Here is a 21499-nt window from a genome sequence, read left to right on the forward strand (position 1 = left end):
CTGGCTGCCTGCAATGGCCTTTTGGCATTTAGTGTGGAAGAGGGAGAGGGGTTCAGGCCACTGCATGTCCGTGCAGGGTGGGATGAGCCCTGACAAGATGCTTTATTAATTATGAATGACGAGGGCTGGGGGCCTGGCAGCAGGCAGGGCTTGGCTCCAGGCAGGGCTGGCAGCAGGCAAAGCTTGGCTTCTGCTCCCTTTCCACTAATTCAGGGACAGAGATGGCAAATTCTTGGTTCCTGTTGAAATTGTTTGGAAGGGTAGGGAGAGGACCCAGGAGAAGGAGAGCAGACATTCTTCTGTCCGGGAAAGGAGCCATTTGCCCCAAGACATGCACCAGCAGCTGCCTGAGGGCACTCTGCCTGAGAGCACTGGTATGGACACTGGGTCCAGGGTAGCAGAGGAGCATCTCCTTGGAGCAATGTCCATGTTAGGACCTTGGTGGCGTTCAGACCATTTCTTTTTAACTCCATGGGTTTCCAGACCATGGGTTTCTGCTTCCACGACCTGGACCATTTTGCCACTACAGCTCCACTCTGCTGCTCCTTCTGCACCAAAAGGAGTAGGGTGAGACCTGAAAGGGACAGAGCAATGCCTGGGAAAAGCCAGGAGCAGCAGGAACAGCAGAAGGGCATCCAAGTCTTGCAGCGAGGGATGCCATGGAACAGGGACAGCTCAGCACAGCAGAAGTGGGAGCCATTCCAGAGAGCCTGCTCCCCAGAGAGTTTAAACAAGTTAAACAGGGGCTGGAGCTTTGCTCTGGTGGTGTTTAGTGGGGCAGCAAAGAGGAGGGACAGCGGAGGGGAGCGGGGACCCGAGGAACCTGCGGGGCCGTGGCACTGAACAGCACCACTGGCGCGGAGCCAGCGGCCGCAGCTGCACGTTCGTTACCCCGAGTCACACGCGACACCGCTCCAATTACTCCCTCTTGACACGGGCTAATAAGGGGGGATAAGGAGAGCCGGCGCTTCCAGGAGGGTTATGCCGGATGCTTCTTTCCATATTTAAACTTTGTTTCTGCTGGAACAAATGGTGGGGTTGAGATTTGATGGAGCAAGGGGGAGGCGGAGGCAGAGAGCCAAGTGGGACCTTTAATGAAGCTGCAGCAAGGAGCTGGAAGGTGGCTGTGCCCTTCCTTGGCATCATGGGTTTGCACCTGCGAGGGCTGCGGGTGCAGCTCGTGAGCCCAGATGAAAGCAGGGAGGTGCACAGCCACTTGCAAAATAATTGCTCCCACAAAACCATGCCAGCACAAAGCAGGGGGTGGGAGGATGAGGGAAATCAAGTCTCTAATGTTCTCACTGCACGCCACAAAGGGACCATTCACTGCAGGGAAGAGGGATTTTCCCCCTGTTTATCCTTGCTCTCAACTTTTATTGAACCTGTGTCCTGAATTTTATTTTAAACTATAGGTCTAGAGGAGGAAAAACACAGGGGGGAAGTAAAAGGACAAGAGGTTGATTGGCACCTGGGAAGTTTAGTGGGAGGTTCTGGAAATATGTGTCCATTTGATTGCTGAGATAAGGTCCATTAGTAGACCAGAGTGCCAGCTGCAGTGGCCTGACAATAAACTCTGTTGGCAGTCACCAACGTAAGTGCCATGCTCCACTTCCCTATGATTATTAAAAATGAAGGGGGGGACTCCTTTGAGGGGGATGGGCTCTGTGATAAATTTCTGTGTCTTCCTGCTTGCAGGACTTCCAACATGCATGACTTCACTCACACACACAAACCCCTTTCACTGCAGTTGGGCCATGTTGCAGCAGCAGCAGCAGTGCTCTTCTCTTGCCTACGTGCAGCTGGGGAAGAGCTTTATCCCCCTGAACTGCTACAGCAAACCCTGAGGGCTGTTTTGGCCACGAACCACAAGGCTCAGCTCTTGCATCCTGCCTCCAGCCTGGCCACTCCTCAACACGTTTGCTGGACCAGTTTGCTCCCTTCTCCCATCTCTACATTTCTGATGGTTGCAGAGCCCCCCAGCCCTATGCTTGGAAAATGCTGGTGAGTGGCACTGAGCGGGTCTCCCTGGATAATCTTGCTTTTGTTGTAAAAATTTAACAGCAGCCATTGGTTATGTGATATTAGTCAGTGAATTTATTATGGGCCTGTGCCTCGTATCTGTTTGTCTTCATTGTGGCTGCTGCTGGTTCCACCTGATTTTAGGTTTCAGCATGGAGTATATTTATCACTTTGCCCTTTGAAGCAGAACTGCTTGAATAATCTCACCTCTTTGGCTGTGTCTGTCAGGCCCTGTTTTCTGTAGGCTGATATGCTGGTTTATTCTGATAAATGCTTTTAAATCTAATCTGAGCTGCTGGAAGGGGGAAATCACTTTCTGTTTAAGAATGTTGTTGTCAAAGGTGAAAACATTTGGTGACAAGGTGAGCAGCAGCTACAGGCATGGTGGAGTCTCCTGCCAGAGCTTGGCAGGACCCCAACGGTCCCAGGCTGCAGATCTGGGGTAAAAAAGGTTCCCCAGTCTCTTGGTGCCAAGAGATTTGCAGCAAATCTGATATTTACTGAGGAGAGAACTCCCTGACAGGTTGCTGTACCACATCCATACATTTCTTTCCATTTGGAGCAGTTTGCTGATGCTATACAGGTCCTTTGGGCAAAGCCAGGGTGTTGATCTCACTCTACCATTGATGAAACAGCACATCTTCCCAATTTCATCATTGGGGTTGCTTTCAGTGGAAGACTGGGGAGAGGTAAGGGGGCTTAAACCTTGCTGCTCTTTGTCTGAACCCTGCAGGACTCACCTCAGCTCTCCATCAGTTCTGAGCTGGCCTTCAGATGCCTTCTATGAAGCTGTGGCTGCCAGGATGGGCAACCAAATAGCACTGATTACAGACACACCATCCAAACCAGTTATCTGCTACCTATGCTGTGGCTTGGCCAAGTATCCCATGTTCCCAGTCAGACAAGGCTTACTTGCAAGGTTGCTCTCTGTAGCAGGATAAAGAGGGGTCATCATGACTTTTCTCACCCTCCTTTTCCTTCCTCCTCACAGCCCCTGCAGAGTTTGTGCAGCATCCCCAGTCCATTTCCAGGCCAGTGGGGACCACTGCCATCTTCACATGTGTGGCCCAAGGGGAACCCCCTCCCCAGATCACTTGGCTGAGGAATGGGCAGATCCTGGAGACCAGCGACCACATCAAGCTGAAGAATAACAACAGGTAAGTCCTGCTGGCAATGCAGTGCAAAGGGATGTTGGATTGCTTTCTGCATAGCAAAGAGATTATCTGATCTGTGGCTTCAGTTTGGGCTTTGATACAGTAAAGCACTGCTCCTGCTACCTGCATCTTGTAGGCTCATATTTCAGTGCTCTGTGGTTTTTTTGTGCCAGGACATCAGCATTAGACTTTGACTGTTGATACATGAACCTAGTAAAAGTTATTCTTTTGTCCTGGTCATCATCTGGGTATTTCTGGAAGGACTAAATGTTGTCCCTGGAGCTGACAGGAACCACACTCACTCTGCACTGTGTTTAACCCCTGAACATTGACCTGCCTGGGTGTGCAAATGCAAATACATTAGAAATAATATTTGCACGGAACCTGACTTTCACTAAACTTCAGCCTTTTATCTCACCAGGGAAGAGTGTTTTCTCTGAGTACTAAATAACTGCATTTTCCTGTGAGGGGATGGGGATGTTTGTACTGAGGAAATGATACAGTGGGATGCACTTAGTGGGAAAATTACAAGTCGACGATGTAGTTTCTATGGAAATAGCGTGGAACAATGTACTACAAAATAATAGCACCTGTGTTGTAAACCTGAATTATTGGTAGAGGTTTGTACTCTGTGGTGTCATATAGCTGCTCTCTATATTAACAAATGTGTCTCATGAAAGCAGCTACCCAACCTCGCTGGAGGTCAGTTTAGACAGTTGGGAAGTGCTGTGCAGGCACCATGACTTGTTCCTCCGGGAGAAGAGTGAGTTTATTTTTCGAAGTTTCTATATAATATGGCTTTTTGTTTTCAGGTTTGAGGGGTCTTTAAAGCTTTGTTATATGAAGGATGGAAGAAGGATAAGGTGTGAGTTATGATAAAATCTCTGTCAGTGGAGGTTTTCTCTGAGCTGGGAGTTTTTTGAGCTTCAGGGAGCTTTGTGTGTGCACATACAGATGCCACTCACAGCAGGCTTGTGATCTTCTAGTTCATTACTTGGGTTTCTGAGGCATGTCTGCCCTTGTGATACGTACAGAGCGGAGATGGGAGAAGGGAAATTAGTGCATCCCCTTTTATTGATGAGGAAGCAGAGTCAGAAGTGACCAAAGATTCCCAAGCGGTCATTAAATCCATGACAAAACTGACACTGCATCCAGCTCTGCGTCGTACCCAGATGGCTTGCTTGTGAAATCATTCCTTTTCACTGTTGGAGGGAAGTAGAAGTCGGATCTTTGGTCATGGTTCTGTCTTCTGGCCAGGTCTCTGTGCCTGGAGCTGCTCTACATGTGCGTGTGAGCTGCGACTTGGTGAATGTCACTGGAACCGATTTCTTATGGGAATCATTTAATGCAATTTAGCATCAGTCTTTTCCACAGCGATCTAAATGATCAGATTACAGCATCTGGCACAGGCTGAGGGAGCTCAGCCCGTTCCTGGGGCTCAGCTGACACGTGGCATCTTCTCAAGCCATAGTAACAGGATTGTAAAGCTGAGCCCTAAGGCTGCTGTACTCGACAGTGTTGAACTTTTGTCTTCTTTCACACTAGTCTTGGTCTACTCCAACCCCCAGCCTCAGGCAAGTGGCCATGCCTGGTATTTCCAAAGCTGTCAGTCTGGAAAATGCCCTCGCTGGTGCAGCAGGTCTGGGAGCTCCATGAATTGGAGGAGACACATCAATGGATTGGGGGGGTGGTGTTTTTGAGCTTTTTCAAGTTGTCCTTTGTTTCACTCTCATGGGCATGACAAAGTGCTGTAACTCACTCAGTTCCAGGCAGAATCAGTTTGTGGTTATGCCTTGGATTTGTCAGTCTATTGCACTTGGAAAATATATGTCTGTGTAAAGATGGATCTCGAATCCACTAGTAATGAAGCTACTAAACTGCACTATGAGCTTTTTAATTAGATTACATGGTTTCCTAGAAAATTCATTTGGATTAAAACTCTGCTTAATATTGCCATAGAGGTCTGAATGCCCCCGAAGGGATCTTTAGGAAAAAAAAGGAAGAGTGAATCATCCCAAAACATATCATGTGCTAATTGATTGCAAAATGTGTCTTTAGGAGCAACTTCATTTTTGTAAATTAACACAACCAGAAGTGAGATCCAGACCTGCAGAAGATGGTGCATTTGAGATGCTGCATTGCTTCTGCAGCTTTAGGCCTACTCCTGTGTGCAGCAGCATGACTGCACAAACCCACAGCTGATGGATCCCTCGGACTGTTGCTTCCCAAAGTTGGGAAGGGCCCTTGGGCATCTCCCTCACCCACACGTGCAGTAGCTCCAAACCCAACCACCGCAAACCCACAAGGTGAGGGGGCTCCAGAAGCCCATCATTGCTGGGATGGGACAGCAGCTTCAGGACAGGGTTGACTGGAAATTGGATGTGGCTGCTGATGCAACACCAGAGAGTCACTTGCTAAGTGATTTCCAGCCTTATAGCACAGTAAAATCAGCCTCACAGGCTGTGTCCGATAAATACCTCCTCCCTCGTGGTCCCTCAGATGTGAATTCCCATCACCTGATGTGTTGACGGTTTCTGGGCACATTAGCATTAAAGATCAGCCTTCTGCTGCGCCCTCTCCAGAGGTGGTTGTTATGTTTTGAAAATGCCAGCTGTGTGGGAACAAAATAGCCAATCGATGATTAGCAAAAAATCAAAAGCAGTTCTGGGATAGCGGATAATTGTTAATGAAAAATGCATGAAGGCTCAGGCGTGGGGGATTGTGGGGTTTTCCATTAAAAGCTGTGAATAAAAATGACTGAAGGAGCTGACAGTGGGGCTGCCTTGCCACACTGGGGATGGAGCTGATAGCTGTGGGCTGATGCTGCACTGAACCAAGCTCTCAGATGGAGAAGCTCATGGAGCTTTTTGGACTTTGGTGGAGCCGTCCCTGTGTCCAGGGTCTATCCCTGTCTGGAGATCTGAGATGCCTGTATAGCTCCTGGAGTGATTTGGGTTGATCACAGTCCACATGCCTGAGCAAAATTCCCACCTGGCATCACCAGCCATCCCAAAAGCAGGAGTATCACTGCAGGAGGAAAGGGTGGTTACTGGCCAAGCTAACCATGGGCATGTTTAAAAATCATGCTTCTATGTTATTACTTCAAAATTTACAAGGAAGCATGAAATAGTCCCTGGATCATCACTCTGAAAGGTTTATTGCTTTTCTACCTTTGACCCAATGAGGTTTGGGGAGGTAATTTTCAGCCCAGAAGTATATCACACTATAGGGTTTATGTTGCCATAATAGCAAGGAACAAAGGCCAACATCTTCAGAGGAGGTGGGCTCTAAATATTGATTTTTCAAGAAGATTTTATTTACAAAATGGTAATTAAGGGGGACTTCATTTGTTCCACCAGAAAAAGGCTTTGTTAGCATCCAGGCTCAGGTGGCGTTTGCTCTCCTTGGTGACCTTTGCTGGTGAACTGTCTCCTTTTTAAATTCCTCCTCACTGGTCTGCACTTGGTTTAGTGCTCTAGGAATGTCTCACTTCAAGGGCTGTGAATGTTCAAGGTTCATCAGGGAAAATATTCCTTCTTAAATGAACTTAAGGATAACTTTGCTCTTCTTGAACTCGTCATACTGCTTAATCTCAGCAGTGATACAGAGAGGGGCCTTCAAGCACAAACATCCAAGCACTTGGGACCAGACAACCTTTTTGGTAGCAAACTCAGGGAAACCAGAGCCTGTCCTTCACAGAGTGGCTTTTTTCTGTAAAACCCACATTAGCTGGGTGCAGAGAGATGCAGATGGGTTTGTACATCCCTTTGTGGTGCACACACCCCACAAACTCTTGGATTTGTAGGGATTTGGAACCCCTTAAGGGAGGACAGAGCAGCCTGCAGGTTCTTTATGCCGTGCGTTTGAAAGCTGTTGTGGTTGTGGGAAGGGTACCATATAGCAAATCATATTTCAGTTCCCATGACAAATAAGTATGTGGAGGACTGGGATGTGAACCAGCTGCTCCTTATTTAAGAATAATTTATGGGTTTGACTTTGGAAGACATGTGGAAATGGCCTTTGCAAGGAGTCTCTGCATGAGCATCCAAAGCCTCGCTAAGCAATAGGGCATCAGTGTGATCCTGAGGTGTTTTGTGCTTCCCCATGGTCCTGCAGAGGACTTTTCTGTTCCCTCCCTGGGAAAGGATTCAGTTAAGTCTGAGATTGCACTCTCTGGCTCATGAAAACAGAGTGAGTGGCTGGGACCAGCAACATCCCTCCAGAAGCTGTGCTTGGGTGAGTCTGTACCCGCAGAATCGGGCTGTGATCCTGGCCAGGGGGCTGCAGTACCTACTGAATATAAACCAGTTGGAAAGGGTTCCTTCTCCTGCATAACCTGACCCAATTTCACCTAGGATGCCCTCCATGATATTTAATTTCTGGATGTGTAAGGACATGCTTCTGAAGGACTGGCGGTGATATACAGTGTCCCTCTGAGCTGCTGAGTGTCACTCTTCAAGGTTTGCACCTTATTCTCAACCTGTATGAGGGAATCTTCAGAATACAGGGCATTTCTGCAAAGCTGCCAAGAGCCAGCACAGCGGAGGGCAAAGGCTCCTTTCCCCCCAGCTGGCAGCCCAGGGACGGATCATCTGGTGCACTGCGGTACAACACAGTCCATAACAAACAGAGCAGAGATGGGGCATCCCAGTGTGGCACTGGTGGCTTTCTGTAGGTGCTGGCACTTAAACCACTGTCCCTGCTGGCCACAGCCTGCGCTCTGCATTAATTTCACCACACTCCCTCCTTTGTGCCTGTGCGCGCACAGGCCGATGCCCTTCCAGATGGGCCCCTCTTCTTTGTGCTGCTGAATCGATGGAGAGGCTTCCTTCAGCTCACAGACTTTTTCATGGGAGCCTTTGGAAAGCCAATCTCCGGTCACCGGCCTGGACCCCTGACCCAAGCCAGATCAGTCATCCTGATTGCCTATGAGCTGGGAAGACAGCTTGGGAATACCGCGGCTTTCGAGCAGCGGAGGCTTCTCGTTTCAGCTCAGCCGGGTGTGAATCTGCAGCGGCTCCTCTCCCCACTTCCATCAATGCCTGTCAGGGCATTGTGAAGGGATGTGATGGAGCCCTGGGCTCGCAGAGCAGCTCTGGTGACCAGCAGAAAGCCTTCTGGCATCTCGCCTCGTCTGACGTGCTCACGGCGCTGCCAGTCTGGCACTCGCGGGAAAGTTTTCCCGCAGCAGATGTCCCAGAGTGACAGATCTTTTTTCCTGTTGACGGGAAGAAATAAAAGGACACTGCATATTTCAGATGGTTGACTCACAGAGACGCTCTGCACCTCCTCATGCGGCAACTACATATTTTCCTTTTGTTTGAGCTTCCTTAAAAAAAAAAAAAAAAAAAAAGAAAAAGACAAAAAGCAGCGAAACCTGGTACTGAGCACTGGCCCTGCTGCTCCTCATCCTCCACATCCTGGGAGGTGATGTGGTGGGTCAAAGCAGGGAGAATTTGGCTGTAGCTGAGGTGGAAATGGATGCACGGATATCAGCTGGGATGATGCTGGGGTTCATGTAACTCACTGCCAGCCCCTGCCCTCCTCAGGGCAGCTGCCAGTTTCCGAGGTCACGCCTAGGCTTGCAGGAAGCCTCCTTTGGAAGTCTGCCCATGGGTGTCAGAGGGTCCCACAGAGAGAGAAAACCCTTTTTCTTACAAAGATGATGTTTAGATACTGGGCATTCTGCTCACCAACTTCTCCACACTCGCATAGCCAAAAATCCAGCTGTGTTACTGCCCCCTTGCCTGCACATCATTGCAGGTAATGTGGGCTCCAGGTGGCCAAGACTCTCATTTCACAGCTCATCCAAACACAGCTGAGTAAATCTCAATGAAAATGACCTTTTTGAAGCCTGAAGCAAGTTTCCAGCTACCTGCCATGTCAGCTTTGCATAGAATGTTTTATTTATTCCTTCTGACTCAACTGTGCATGACAGAGGCTCTGCTCAGCTCTGGGTCCCAGTGGCCAAGTGCCATCCTTCCCAGGACCACTGGCATCCTGCACATCAGCTGTGTCATGTGTGAAGAGCTTTGCTCACTCCCCAATCCTCCCAGGAGAGAGAAATCTTTGGCCTCAGAATCACAACGTTGTCATCAGGTTCCTTGCACTGCTTTCCAGCCTCTTCCCTCCTCTGCATCTTTTCCTGTGCCCACGTAAAAGAAATAAATACACTTGGAGGCAGCAGAGCCTAAATACTCCTTATTCCAGGGCTGCTTTGTGCCTGGGAAGCTGAGGGCTGCTCTTGAGTCATGTGCCAGCCCGACCTGGCCACTCCTGGGTGCCCAGATGCACAGCAGCCACATGGAAATAATCCCTGCACTGATGGGGCAGAGGGAAGTGCTGCTGCTCCTTCCACACATCTGCTTTGTGCAGGGCTGGGAGTGCAGCTCTGGGATGGCGTAATCCTGCCTTCTGCCATCTGTCCTCGCAGGAGTCAGCCCGTGTTGACACAGCTGAGCCACACATCGGGTCCTTCCTCCCTGCGCCCCCTCCCAGCTCTGCCTTTCTCCTTCCATTTAATCAGATACGTTGAGCCCGTGGCTATGAGAGGAGCTTAGGGCTGATTCTCGAAAATCACCATATCAGCTGAAACCATCACATTTGATATTCCATTTACAATGTTTCCAAGGAAACAAAGGCACAGGACATAAATAGATGACTGTTAAACATTTGCTCACTCACCATGGCCCTCGATAATTTGCAAGGCAGAAATAGGAATATTAAATCAACAGCAATAATAAATTTTAATACAGGAAGGCCAATATTTTGCTGCAATTAGAAGAAGCATTTGTTCTGACGTACAGGCAGGCAGTGGCAGGTTATTTATCATCTCCACTTCCAATGTTCAGTTTTTCATTTACATAAAAGGCAACTTTGATTATGATTCCCAAAAAGCCATGAAGTACTCCTTACATCAGCAGGAATGCTTGGGATTTACTTCTGTGCAGTCAAGTCCCACGTCCACCTGGAATTCACTGCAGGAGAGAAGAAAGTAATTTATTTCTCCCTAGAAGCAAGCAGTGGGTGTGGATTTGGTTAGTTTTGGGTCATTTCTTACAGAAAAATAGCAAAAAGCTCATGTGAGCTTTGGCCTAAGCCAAGAAGATAATGCTGGAGCTTGGAGGCCTCATGGTCTCCAAAGCATTCATGTGGAGCCAGAAGTAAACCACAATGCAAAGGAATTGGACAGGACTGGAAATATGGATGCAGAAACAGGGATTAATCCAGAGTGGGGCACATATGGGTGACTTAAGGGCGTTGTAAGCATATTTTATTACAACCTGAGCTGTTGCCTCGGGGTTGGGTAAAAACATCTTCAATGTCAAAGGCTGCCTTTCCGGTTCCAGCTCGGAGCTGGAGACGGTGTGACAATCCCCACCCCGTGTCTTGGAAGGGAGAGACACTGGGTATTTATTTATTTATTTATTTAAGTGGCCTTGTGTCTGATAGATAGTTGCAGGTCTTAGACTCATAGAATCATTAAGGTTGGAAGAGACCTCCAGGACTGGATCACGTTGTTCCTGGCTTAGTTCTGAGCAGAGCTTTCACTGATAGATCCCTGTTTGTGAACAGATGTTATTAAGAAAAGCTGCTTTGCACGTTCAGTGACAAGACAGAGCTAATCTGTCACACAGCTATTTCTGAGTCAGTATTTGCTGGTGGTGCAACCCTTGAGCTGGTCTTGAACTTGCTCTGGTTTTCCACAGCCATTGCTAGAGGGTCACACAGTGCAGGAAGGGCCTCCAGCTCATGCGGCCACGTGTACAAGGACTCTGGTTGTCCCTGTGCCCATCAAGCCACTAAACACCTCTCCTGGAGGTGGTGCACAGGTGGGCACCATGCTCAGGAATGCCCTTGTTTGGGAGGCTGGTAAACGACTGGTTTTCCCCCTTCCTTTAGGAATGTTTTCCACCAGTGTAGCCAGTGCCTGTTTTTACCTTGGACAGTGAAAACAGCATCTAAGCCTGATGTGGAGGCACCCAAAAGCAGGCTGGCAGAACTGTTCTGGTTGTTTCACTGGGAGGGAGCAAGCTTTGATGCGCCAGCATCAAAAACATGCTCAGAGGCCTTGCAGACAAAACCTGTGATTTTCTGGTAAGCTTTGGGTTTTGGCTCGTGGTGATGGTGTTTCTGGAAGTGCAGAAGCCAGAGCTGAGTCTGTAACCCTGTTGGATAAGTCAGCTAATCCCAGTGTTACCCTAAGACAGCTCTAATGTGCTATAATGCAATTAGAGCATCACCAGAGGGCTTTCTGGCTGCATTTGATTAAACTTGGCTTAGGAACCATGTACAGTGCCTGGATGGGTCTCACTGGTGTGTACTGGAACTAAGCCAGTTAAAGCTGATTTGAGTGTGTGGATGCACTTCCCAGAATCTCAGAATGTTCTGAGTTGGAAGGGACCCACGAGGATCTTCAAGTACAACTCTGAAGTGAATGGCCCATACAGGGATTGAACCCACAACCTTGGCATTATTAGCAGCAGGCTGTAACCAACTGAGCTAATCTCAGAGTCACTTGCCAGAGAACTGTCTCTGTGGTGTGGCTGGGATCCTCCTGAATCCAGGGCTTCAGATCCTGCTGTTTCCATCTCACCCTGTGGGATATCCACATCTGGCTGTACTTGAACTGCAGTATCTGCAGGTTGATACAATCTGCTCAGTCATGGGTTCCAGGGAATGACACATCCACCTCCTGGGCTTTTCCTTCCCCAGAATAACCAGCCCACAGCTTCCTGGTAGCTTTCTGTGGAAGCAGAGGCTGGGGGGTGCCCTGCCATCGGAGCCAGCGTGGAGGCCGTGGCGTGGCTGCAGGGATGTGCTGCAGAGCAGTCAGTGAGATGCTTGTCCCTCTCGTGTCCCCCCACAGCACTCTGTCCATCTACGGGATCAACCAGACGGACGAGGCCATCTACCAGTGCCTGGCGGAGAACAGCGCGGGCTCCACGCAGGCCAGCGCCCGCCTCACCGTGCTCTGGGCCGACGGGCTGCCCAGCCCCCCACAGGCCGTCAGGGCCGAGACCGTCTCTGCCACCACCATCCAGGTGTCCTGGGAGAAGCCCCTGCAGAACACCAAGGAGATCATCGGCTACGTGCTGCACATTCGGAAAGCTGCAGGTACAGGGCTGCACCCGCTGCCCAGAGCGTCCCCAGCCTTCCCTTGATTTACCCACTAGGTAAAACCAGGGAGTCTGTGCTGCTATCCGTGTCCTCCATCACCTCCCTGTTTCTGAAGGATGGAGATGAGGCTGTAGCGCTTCTGTAAATACCAAAAACATGGAGAGGGTGAAGCTGTGTAGTCAAATCTTGCTGTCCATGTAGGTCTCTGGCAAAACACACAGAAATCATAGAATCAGGGAATCATAGAATGGTTTGGAAGGGACTTAAAAGGTCATCCAGTTCCAACACCCTGCCATGGGCAGGGACACCTTCCACTGGACCAGGTTGATCCAAGCCCCATCCAACCCAGACTTGAAATGTAAGCAGAAAAGCGTGTGGGCAGGTGCATGTCCCCCCAGGGACCACAATTACCACTTGTGAGATCTGTTCAGTCTCTTCACCTCTGGCAAAGCCTGACGCCGCTCTGTTCTCTGTCCCTTTGCCTTTCAGATCCCGTCGAGATGGAGTACCAGGAGGCTGTTAGCAAGAGCACCTTCCAGCAGCTGGTGACTGATTTGGAGCCCTCGACCAGCTACAGCTTTTATATAAAGGCTTACACCTCCCGGGGTGCCAGCAAAGCCTCAGAAGTCACGGTGGTGAGCACGCTGGGGGAAGGTAAGGAACGCTTTGCGCTTGGACCATCAGACGCTGACACCTGCTGTGTGTAACCGCGGCGCCGGGCACCCGACACCACCCCGGAGCGCTTTGGCACACAGCCTGGGGTGGCGAAGCTCCTTGTTTCCACTCCTCCTCACGCTCTGGGATACTGTGTAAAACTCACTTGTATCGTTGCAGGGGGGTTGACTGATTAAAGCGCAGCATCGCCTCTCACAGCTGATGTTGTAGCAGGGGGTGAGTGCAAACCTGCCTGGTCTCTGCATTGCAGCTGCTCTGGGCTGTTCCTAAACTCCTTGCTAAATGCAGATTTCCTGCTCAAGCAGCATCTTCCAGCAGTTCTGGTACTCACAGCTCTTACTTGATAGGCGACACTTTTTAAGATTTGATTATTTTTCACTCTACTCTGAACAATTCACACTAGAGCTGAGCTGTCCTGACCTACAAACACCTGCCTTGTAACAGCCTTCTGTTTCAGTGGGACATTAGGGTGACCTTCAAGGCCTTTTTGCTGACTTGGCCACCAGTTAGCTTCCCCAGTAAGAAAGTGGGTGCTCTAATGCAGGACTCTTGCACACAGAAACCACAGCCCCAGTGTGATCTGTCAGCTGGCATTTTAGGAACGTTTTCCTAGAGGCTCATCTGCCTCTCCAGCCCCTCTGAATCCTGGCTTGTCTCACATATGGAGACTAATTTCTTAAGAACATCATTCTCATGAGTGCTCAGGAATTATGACTTTGCAGTGCAGAGGGCCTTGGGTGTGAGGATGTTATTTAGGATTAAATGAAGGAGCGTGTTGACTTCCAGGTGGGGGATCCAGTTCTCATTCTGCTCTGAGCCCTTGCAGATATTTATTACAGAATTTAAGCAACACCACCAATAAATCCTCGCCCTGCTGGGTTGTTGCCCTGCAAGTTTATTTTCCTTGGTACTCTGCAGGGAGTCAGTCACCCTTGGAGTTTGTTTTTCCTTCCAATTTAAAGGCAGAAGGATGGACTAAGGCAAAGCTTGAAACTCCTTGACCCGGGGCTCTGAGCTCAGTCACAGGAGCTACAAGCCAGCCATGCTCCATAGAACTTGGTGGCTCTGCAGAAGTCTGGGTCAAGGGAGAAAGGCGTTTTTGTCATTATTACCTTCAATCACAAGAGAAATAGTTAGGGATCTGGTAATGGGATCATAAATTTCCTGGCTCTCTGAACTTTCAAGGCATGACTGTCCTGCTTTGCTATCCTTTAAAAAGGGCTTGTCCTGTGTAATGAAGCTTCAGCAATTAGCTCTCTGATCAGGAGAGACAAGCTGGCTTGGTTCAGATCACTCAACCCCACCCTATGTTTGACTTGTAGGAAGATAAAGAGATTTAAATGCCCCAGTTGGCTTCATTTGCTCACATTTCTTCACTTGGGTACCTGTTGCCTTCTGCTCACAGAGGAGAGAGTCAATCAGAGAGCCAGGATTTGGGGGCTTTTGTCACCAGGTTAAGGTTTTGCTGCAGGTTTTGTCTCTTCTCACAGCCAGGATGTTTCACCCTGTGCCTTCCCAAGGTGCACAGGCAAGCTGTGACCCTGCTGGGCTCGAGGAGCCCCTGGATCTGTGGTGACACCCTCAGAAAGGGATGAGTTTTCCAAGATACACCATATCTGGCAGCCAGGGGCAGCTCAGTGGAGCCTGGATAGCACTTGTTGGAGTGGCCAGCAGAGGTGCTGCCAGCTGGAGACTGGTTTGAGTGACTGTGTTCAACTGGTATTGTCTGGAGTAGGAATATGAAATCTTCCTGAGAAATACTGAGGAACAGGGCTGCTTTTGGCTTGGGGCCATCAGCTTTTCAGGGGTAGCAGTACGCTGAGAGCACGCTTGGCTGAAGCCTCCAATGCTTTCTAGATGCTCTTTCCTGTGTGCCAGTGCTAATTCTGGATGGAAAGTAGAAGGGATGACGCTGTAGAGAAACAACCCAAGTGAACCTTGTCCTCCAGAGACCTCACTCACTGGGAAGGTCCTCCTGCCTCCTCCCTGTCGTTCTCCTTTACGCCGTTTCACAAATGCCGTGGTATTTTAAACCTCAAACGCTCTCTGCTTCATTAAGCAGCACACACTCCTTGTTCTTGTCTTTTAATGCTTTTTAGGGTTTTCTCCAGGACTTTTTGACATTTCTCTAGGATGAAGACTGTTCCTTTAGTCATCTTCGGCTAAAGACGCCTTCAAGAAGAAAGTTGAAATGACCTGGGGAAAATTCCAAACAGCACGGAAGAGGAAAACAAGTATCCCAGCCCTTAGCATGAGGGAGATGCCTCACTTATAGTAGCTCCATATTATGTCTTATATATACTTCTGTGAAGCACCTATCTGCTGGTGTGTGTACCTATATTTACACACACACAGATATACTCCATTGTATACACTTATTTGTGTAATCACATTATAAACAGCACGTGCATTCTGCGAGTGCATCTACCTATAATCAGTATTATACATATATATATATATACTCAAAGTTTGAATAAATACAATATATTTCATACTTTGAAGGAGAGGTATTCTTGTGGTTTTTATTAAATGTAAGGCTCTGCAACCATAAAATAAAGCCAACTCTTCGCAAATCAGGATGGCCCACATCAGTGTTTCTTTGTCCATTGGATAATATGATAATTTCCCTTTCTGTGGTGTTTTCACCCGTGGTTTGGAAAATGATGCTTTAAGCAAGAGTCCAACTTCTCAGAGCGGGGGTTTTGCCCTAGAGGGAATTGGGAGAGCGAGAAAAAAGGAGCATTTAATTGGATTGCAAAAATACTCAGCCTCGGGAGGAATGGTATGTTCTGGTATAAATAGAATTTACTCTGTGTTTTGCACCCAGGAATTGCTAAGTTCAGCCTTCCCAGCAATGAAATGGACATCAGAATAAATCCTAGCAAGAAGAAGTACTTCAGCCCATTTTTTTTCCCATTGACAGCTCTCAGGCAGGATGGGATCTCATTAACCTGACCCAGTATACTGGGTCTTTCCTCCAGAGTCCACGTGGAGATGCTCAGCAGTCAGCAGGGACTTTTTTATCTCCGTGTGCTTATTTGGAGGGCATCAGGCAAAGCCCCTGCAGCCTGAAGTGGGGCATCACTTTGGGAAGAGAGAGGGTTGTGCAGATCCTCCTGCTCACCTGGAGAGATGTCCTTCCTTCCTCTAAATCTCCTCGTGGAAAAACTTGAGCTCTCAGTGCCTGGGAAAAGGCAGATGGTTGTGCTGTGCAGTTTTACTTTTACCAGTAAATTGAGGAAATGCCCTTTTTAGCTCTCATCAGTCTCAGATTGACACGGCCACATTCCATCCGCTCTTCACCATCGCTCACTAATGGTTGTGCTGAACTCTCTGCCAAGGGCTGGGTTTCCTTGTCCTTAGAGACCATTTGGGGAAAATCAAGCCAGAAAGCAGCTTCAGTCCAGTGCAGTCCCAGCAATCCTTACATTTGGGAACTGCTGAGCTTGTAATCATGTGGGATTGGAAAAATAGCTCTACCTCAAAGCCTGGAGGCTGCTGGAGAAGCAGGGCTGTTCTGCTGGATAGTTCTGCTGTGGGATGTAGCCAAGCTCACTGCCTGGTGCACAAAAACCCTTTTCCGTGCTGGTGCTGGAGCAGAGCCCTGGGCAGGGCAGAGCCTGCAGCACCTGGTGCTTTGCACCTTCTGGGTGGTGCCAGAGGCTGGGGAGGTGATGGGAGCATTTGGCCTGGGAGTGATTTGTGGAAATGAGGGTAAAAAATCATCGGTGAAATGTCCAAAATGTCCTGCTGAGACACATCTCGGTGTTGGTGAGATCAGTGTAGGAGAAATGGAGGGTGGGGGAAGTGTGGGTCTGTGCCCTAGTGCTGCAGAGGGCTCAGGGCAGGGCTTGGTGCAGAACCAGCTTTGGAAAACCCAGATATATCTGCATCCCGAGGAAACTGGCTTTGGTTTGCAAACCTTTGCCTCTCAGCCCAGGCTGATGGGGTGGGGCTGGGCAGCTTTCTGGGGACCTGGGGAAGGAATGGCCTGCCCCCCTCTACAGCACACCCCAAGAACCAGGGCAGGGTTTTGGGGTATTAAGCAGAGCAAAAGGTGTCCTGGTGGACTTTGAATCAGGTGCAGCAGCAGGGACATCTTCTCAGCTAACCCCCCGTGCACCCCTAAGGCCAGGTAAGTGCCTGCCTCCCAAAACAAGCCATCCCCAGCTGCGCAGGGATCTCAGGCTGCTCAGGTGTTTAGGGCTGTTGATGAAGATGACCCTGTTCTCTCTTGAATCCCCAGCACAGAATCACAAACCTCTGTCCTAAAGCCGATGGGGAGAGCAAGCCCCCTGCACCCTGCAAGCCAGTGCAGGTACCTGGCACGCTTATAAGATGGATGTCTCCAGCTCCATCCCTTCTGGTTCCTTCCTCCCTGGGGGATTAATCACTGTGAAAGGTTCTTGCCTCAGGGTGAGGGCAAAAAAGTGGAATTTGAGAACACCTTGCCAAAGTTGCTGCATTCCTGCCTTGACCCGACTGGGCCGAGCATCAGATTGCAACTGAAGTGTAAAAGTAGCTTCTGTTTGCTGGTCTGAGCAGAGGAAACCCTTGGAAACTCCTTCAGCTCCCTGAAGAAGTTCAAAGCTGTTAAACCAGATTCTGGTGTGCTCTGATTTTTCTCAGTCTCAGCTGGCACATTCTTTGGTGCAGTGACCGCAGGGAAAGGCTGCTGGGGAATTTCTCATTATGCAGACTGAAAAGCACATGCAACCCACTGTCTTTCTCTCTCTGTTTCAGTCCCAGCCATGCCATCCCTCTTTATTAAAGTCATTAACAGCACAGCCGTGCAGGCAACGTGGGAGCCCTCCATCAAACTGGGCCAGCACGAAGGCTTCAAGCTGTACTACCGCAAGGTCCACCTGGCCCAGTACACAGGCCCAGTGCTACTGGCCAGCAACGTCACAGCCTACAACATTACCCACCTGGGTGAGTATGGTGACACCCTGCTCCGTGTTCCCTCCCCACCCTGGGAGGGTCGTCTGTCCTGATTAGCAGGAGAGAGCTGGCATGTGTTGCCCAGTCACTAAATGAGAAATGCAGGAGCTCTCCCCCAGGTTTTTGGAATGCTTTCCCACGAACAGGTAGTTCTTAGCAGCATCTTGTGTGTATTTGGTAAGATGTTCGTTTCCCAAACAAGCCTCACTCGTGATGACACCTGGACTGTCCTTGTGTCTCCCCCGGCAGACGCGTCGGTGGTGTACGAGGTCAAGCTCCTCGCCTACAACCAGCACGGGGATGGAGACTCCACTGTCCGCTTCGTGTCCCTGAGGGAAACTGTGGAGAGGACAGGTGAGGCAGGATGTGGGTCTTGGTGGTGGTTTGGGAAACTGCTCTGGAGGAAGGTGGTGAGGCCAGACACATCCCCCAGACCCCCGTGGCTCTCACCTTTAGCCACTCATTTATTTTCAGCATCACACATAGTGCTGAAGCAAAACCCTGCAGGGCTGGGACCACCTGGTGCTGGCCCTGGGGTGGCTTCCTGGCCATGTGGCTTGTACCATCCCCATTGGCCAGTCCAACCTGATGACTTTTGGGGATAAAACTAAGCCAATGTTCCTGTAATTGCCAGTTTTGTCCCCTAAGCTTGAGCCAGAGCTGAAGCCATGAACATGAACAAGCCCCCATGCATAGGCTAAGAGCTGCCATCCTCAGGTGAGATGTGATGCACAGAGCATCTCCACTCTCCTGGAGGTCTCCTGGATATTTTGACCTTCACTAGTCGAAAGGGAGGGCATGTGTCTTTGGAATGGGGAACGGCTGCAGAGCACAAGTCCTGCTTTATGTGGCAGCAGAGGGGAAACCTCTAGAGGGAATCTCTTAACTGATCACACCTTTCATATTCATCTATGTGTAAAAAACATCCTGCTGCTCTTGGAAGCCTTTTAAGCCTTCCAGTGGGAATATCTTCAAGAGATAGTTATAACTCCTCTGTCTGTATTGGAGTAAATACTAATCTCACTGGCATCTGCCTGCTCAGTGCTTTCCATCAGGTCTCAGCCTGCTCTGGCATGGTCACCACCTCTCACCTCCCACCTTGGGCACAGGGGATGGCAAAAATTAACATCAGAGTCTTTTCTGTTCATTAATTGTGTCTAATGACAGCAGCCAGGTAATGGGGCTGGCTCACTATGGAATTCCAGTCCTGTGCTTGCTCTGAGTGCCTTCTTGGAATGCCAGGAGCAGGGAAGCTCCTTCAGCAGGCAGTGACCCCCCTGCCAGCTCTGTGTCTTTATCTCCTCTTACCATACACACAGCCCAGGCTCCAGCTTTGGCTCTGGGCTCCCCAAAAGCTGGAGGAACAACAGGAGAGAAGCACCACTGACTCCCCAATCCCCCTTTTTTCTGGCAGTATTGAATCCCCCCTGTGACTGCATGAAGGACGAGCAGAACAATAAAACCTCCACGACCGGCATCATCATTGGGATCCACATCGGTGTCACCTGCATCATATTCTGCATCCTCTTCCTCATGTTTGGGTACCGAGGAAGGTAGGGATGCTCATGTCACTGCTCACAAGGGGTGATGGTCCCTAATGCCATGTGGGTGTCGCACCCCCAGTGCAATGCTGGACTTTATAGGATGGATTGAAGGATGAAGGAACGTAGCACAGGGATAAGACAGACTCAGGCTTGGGGGAGGGAATGGGGGAGGAACCATCTTTCTCACCCTCAGGCTCCATCTCTTTATTTTTCAGGCTGCTGATGTGCAAAAACGTGCAGGAACAGCTCTCCACCCCACAGATCCCCAGGAGCCAGCGGAGCGCCGCAAGCCTTGTCCTGAACGGGGCCGCTCGCAGGGACAGGGATGACAGGGACTTGAATGGAAAGCAGCTGGATATGAACGAGCTGGAGAGGTTATTCCCAGCATCCCCATCCCAGGAGCAGCAGGATAAGGGGATGACGGTAAGTCCAGTGGAATGGGAGCTCACCTGGCTGCATGTCTGAGCACATCAGACATCACTGCACTGTCCCCTTCTCTCTCCTCAGTTGGCTCACAGCCCGCCGGCTCCCCTCGACGACACCCAGATGTCCACACTCCCTCTGGACGAGTTCAGCATCATTGAGGAGCAGCCAGACCCCCTCCCAAAACCCTCCCGTGGCAGCAGCCCCCCGGCTCCAGCTCCCGACCACGGTCCTGCCAATGAAGGATAAAACTGCCAAGACTCGAAGCCTCTTGTGGGAGTTACCAGAAACCAAACCCGCGGCTGGTGATGTCTTTACGAGTTGTCAATCTCAGGTCAATTGAAGATTTCTACAGTCTGATTGTTATTTTTTTGTTTTGCTTTATTTTTATATATATATATAAATATATATATATGTATACAGCCTTTTGGAAACTCTGTGAAGTTTTATCTTTCTGACCTCTCCTTTGAGCCTCTCGGTGTGTTTCTTCCGATGGCGGCTTCGCGGAGACTGGTCATGATGAATTTTCCCCTCAGCTGCTAAGTAACAGACTCCTTGGCAGAGTTTGACAAACTCTCCCGTCTCTGACAGACTGGGAATATGGTGGAGCATCTCCTGGCATCCCAGACTTTTTCCTGATCAGCAGCTTTAGGACTACTTTTTGGATCTATTTTTTATTTCCAGAAGACTGGATTTGGAGAAATCCTTCTAACTTGACTCCAAAAATCGAGGCCCAGGAAGGCTGTCTCTCCGTGGATTTGATGACTTTGTACACTTTTGCTATTTCTCAGGATACTTTTTTTGCTGATTGACTCTAACTAATATGAAAAAAGCAGAAAAATAAAAAAAAAAAAGAGTGTGTGTGTCAAAGGATGCCTGAGGGCTACTGAAAGACTTGGACAGACAACCCGAGTGAACTCAGAACCTACCTCAACCGGAATGAATGTCTTCTGGGAAGCAGAAATGCCTGCGTCTTCCTTCGTGTTCAAAAAGCAAGTAGCATAGCACTTGGTCAGTACAAGCATGGTCCTACCTCAGCAGTCACGCTCTGTACCTGCCGCCCCGGCGGCTTCGTCGTCGTTCCCGTGTAAAGCACTTCCAAACCTTTGAAAGCAATGTTCTACCTCAAGCATGAGAGAAGCTCGTGTGTGAGAGTGACTGTGTGTGGGAGTGTGTGTGTGTGTGTCTGTGTGTGTGTGTCCTCTCCTCTCCCCCAGTTCCTGCCTCTCCCACCCTGCCCCTCACGAAGCGCGATGCTTCACTAGTGTTATGAGCTTTACTTTTAGGGGCTCCGGTGTGATTTTGGAGATTCCTGTCGTGGTTTTTTTACTTTAAAGATTGTTGGGGCTGTCACAGACAAGCAGTGTGGTGCTCTCTGGTTTTCCCTGGCACTGCTGCCCTCCCAGGGCTGATTTGGGTGCTGGTGGTGGCTGCCTCAGTCCATCTTGGGTGTATAGAGATGGGGTGCTCAGCTGCCAGCACTGGAGCCAGGGCACTTTCCTGCCTTGTCACTGTGCTGATTCCCAGCAGGATGATTTATGGCACGTGCCAGCATAAGCACCATAACACACCCCTGGGGGGGTGGCAACCTGGATGTCAACGTCTAGTCCCAAAGCCCACCCT

At 49.6% G+C, this 21499-nt stretch overlaps 1 protein-coding gene across 1 annotated transcript in view; it reads left to right on the plus strand.

Moving 5' to 3' along the window:
* The window catches only part of IGDCC3 (immunoglobulin superfamily DCC subclass member 3), a 97577-nt gene extending 77141 nt beyond the window's left edge, over nt 1-20436 (plus strand). Inside the window, exons 7-14 of the mRNA XM_027644509.1 lie at nt 3011-3176; nt 12043-12290; nt 12783-12947; nt 17712-17900; nt 18159-18263; nt 19324-19462; nt 19669-19876; nt 19961-20436. Coding sequence (XP_027500310.1) covers nt 3011-3176; nt 12043-12290; nt 12783-12947; nt 17712-17900; nt 18159-18263; nt 19324-19462; nt 19669-19876; nt 19961-20125 — 1385 coding nt within the window. The 3' untranslated portion in view covers nt 20126-20436. The remainder of the gene's footprint in view (nt 1-3010; nt 3177-12042; nt 12291-12782; nt 12948-17711; nt 17901-18158; nt 18264-19323; nt 19463-19668; nt 19877-19960) is intronic.
* Nucleotides 20437-21499: the final 1063 nt, after the last annotated feature.

The sequence above is a fragment of the Corapipo altera genome, unplaced genomic scaffold (assembly GCF_003945725.1).
Source record: "Corapipo altera isolate COAL_440 unplaced genomic scaffold, ASM394572v1 50, whole genome shotgun sequence".
NCBI lineage: Eukaryota > Metazoa > Chordata > Aves > Passeriformes > Pipridae > Corapipo > Corapipo altera.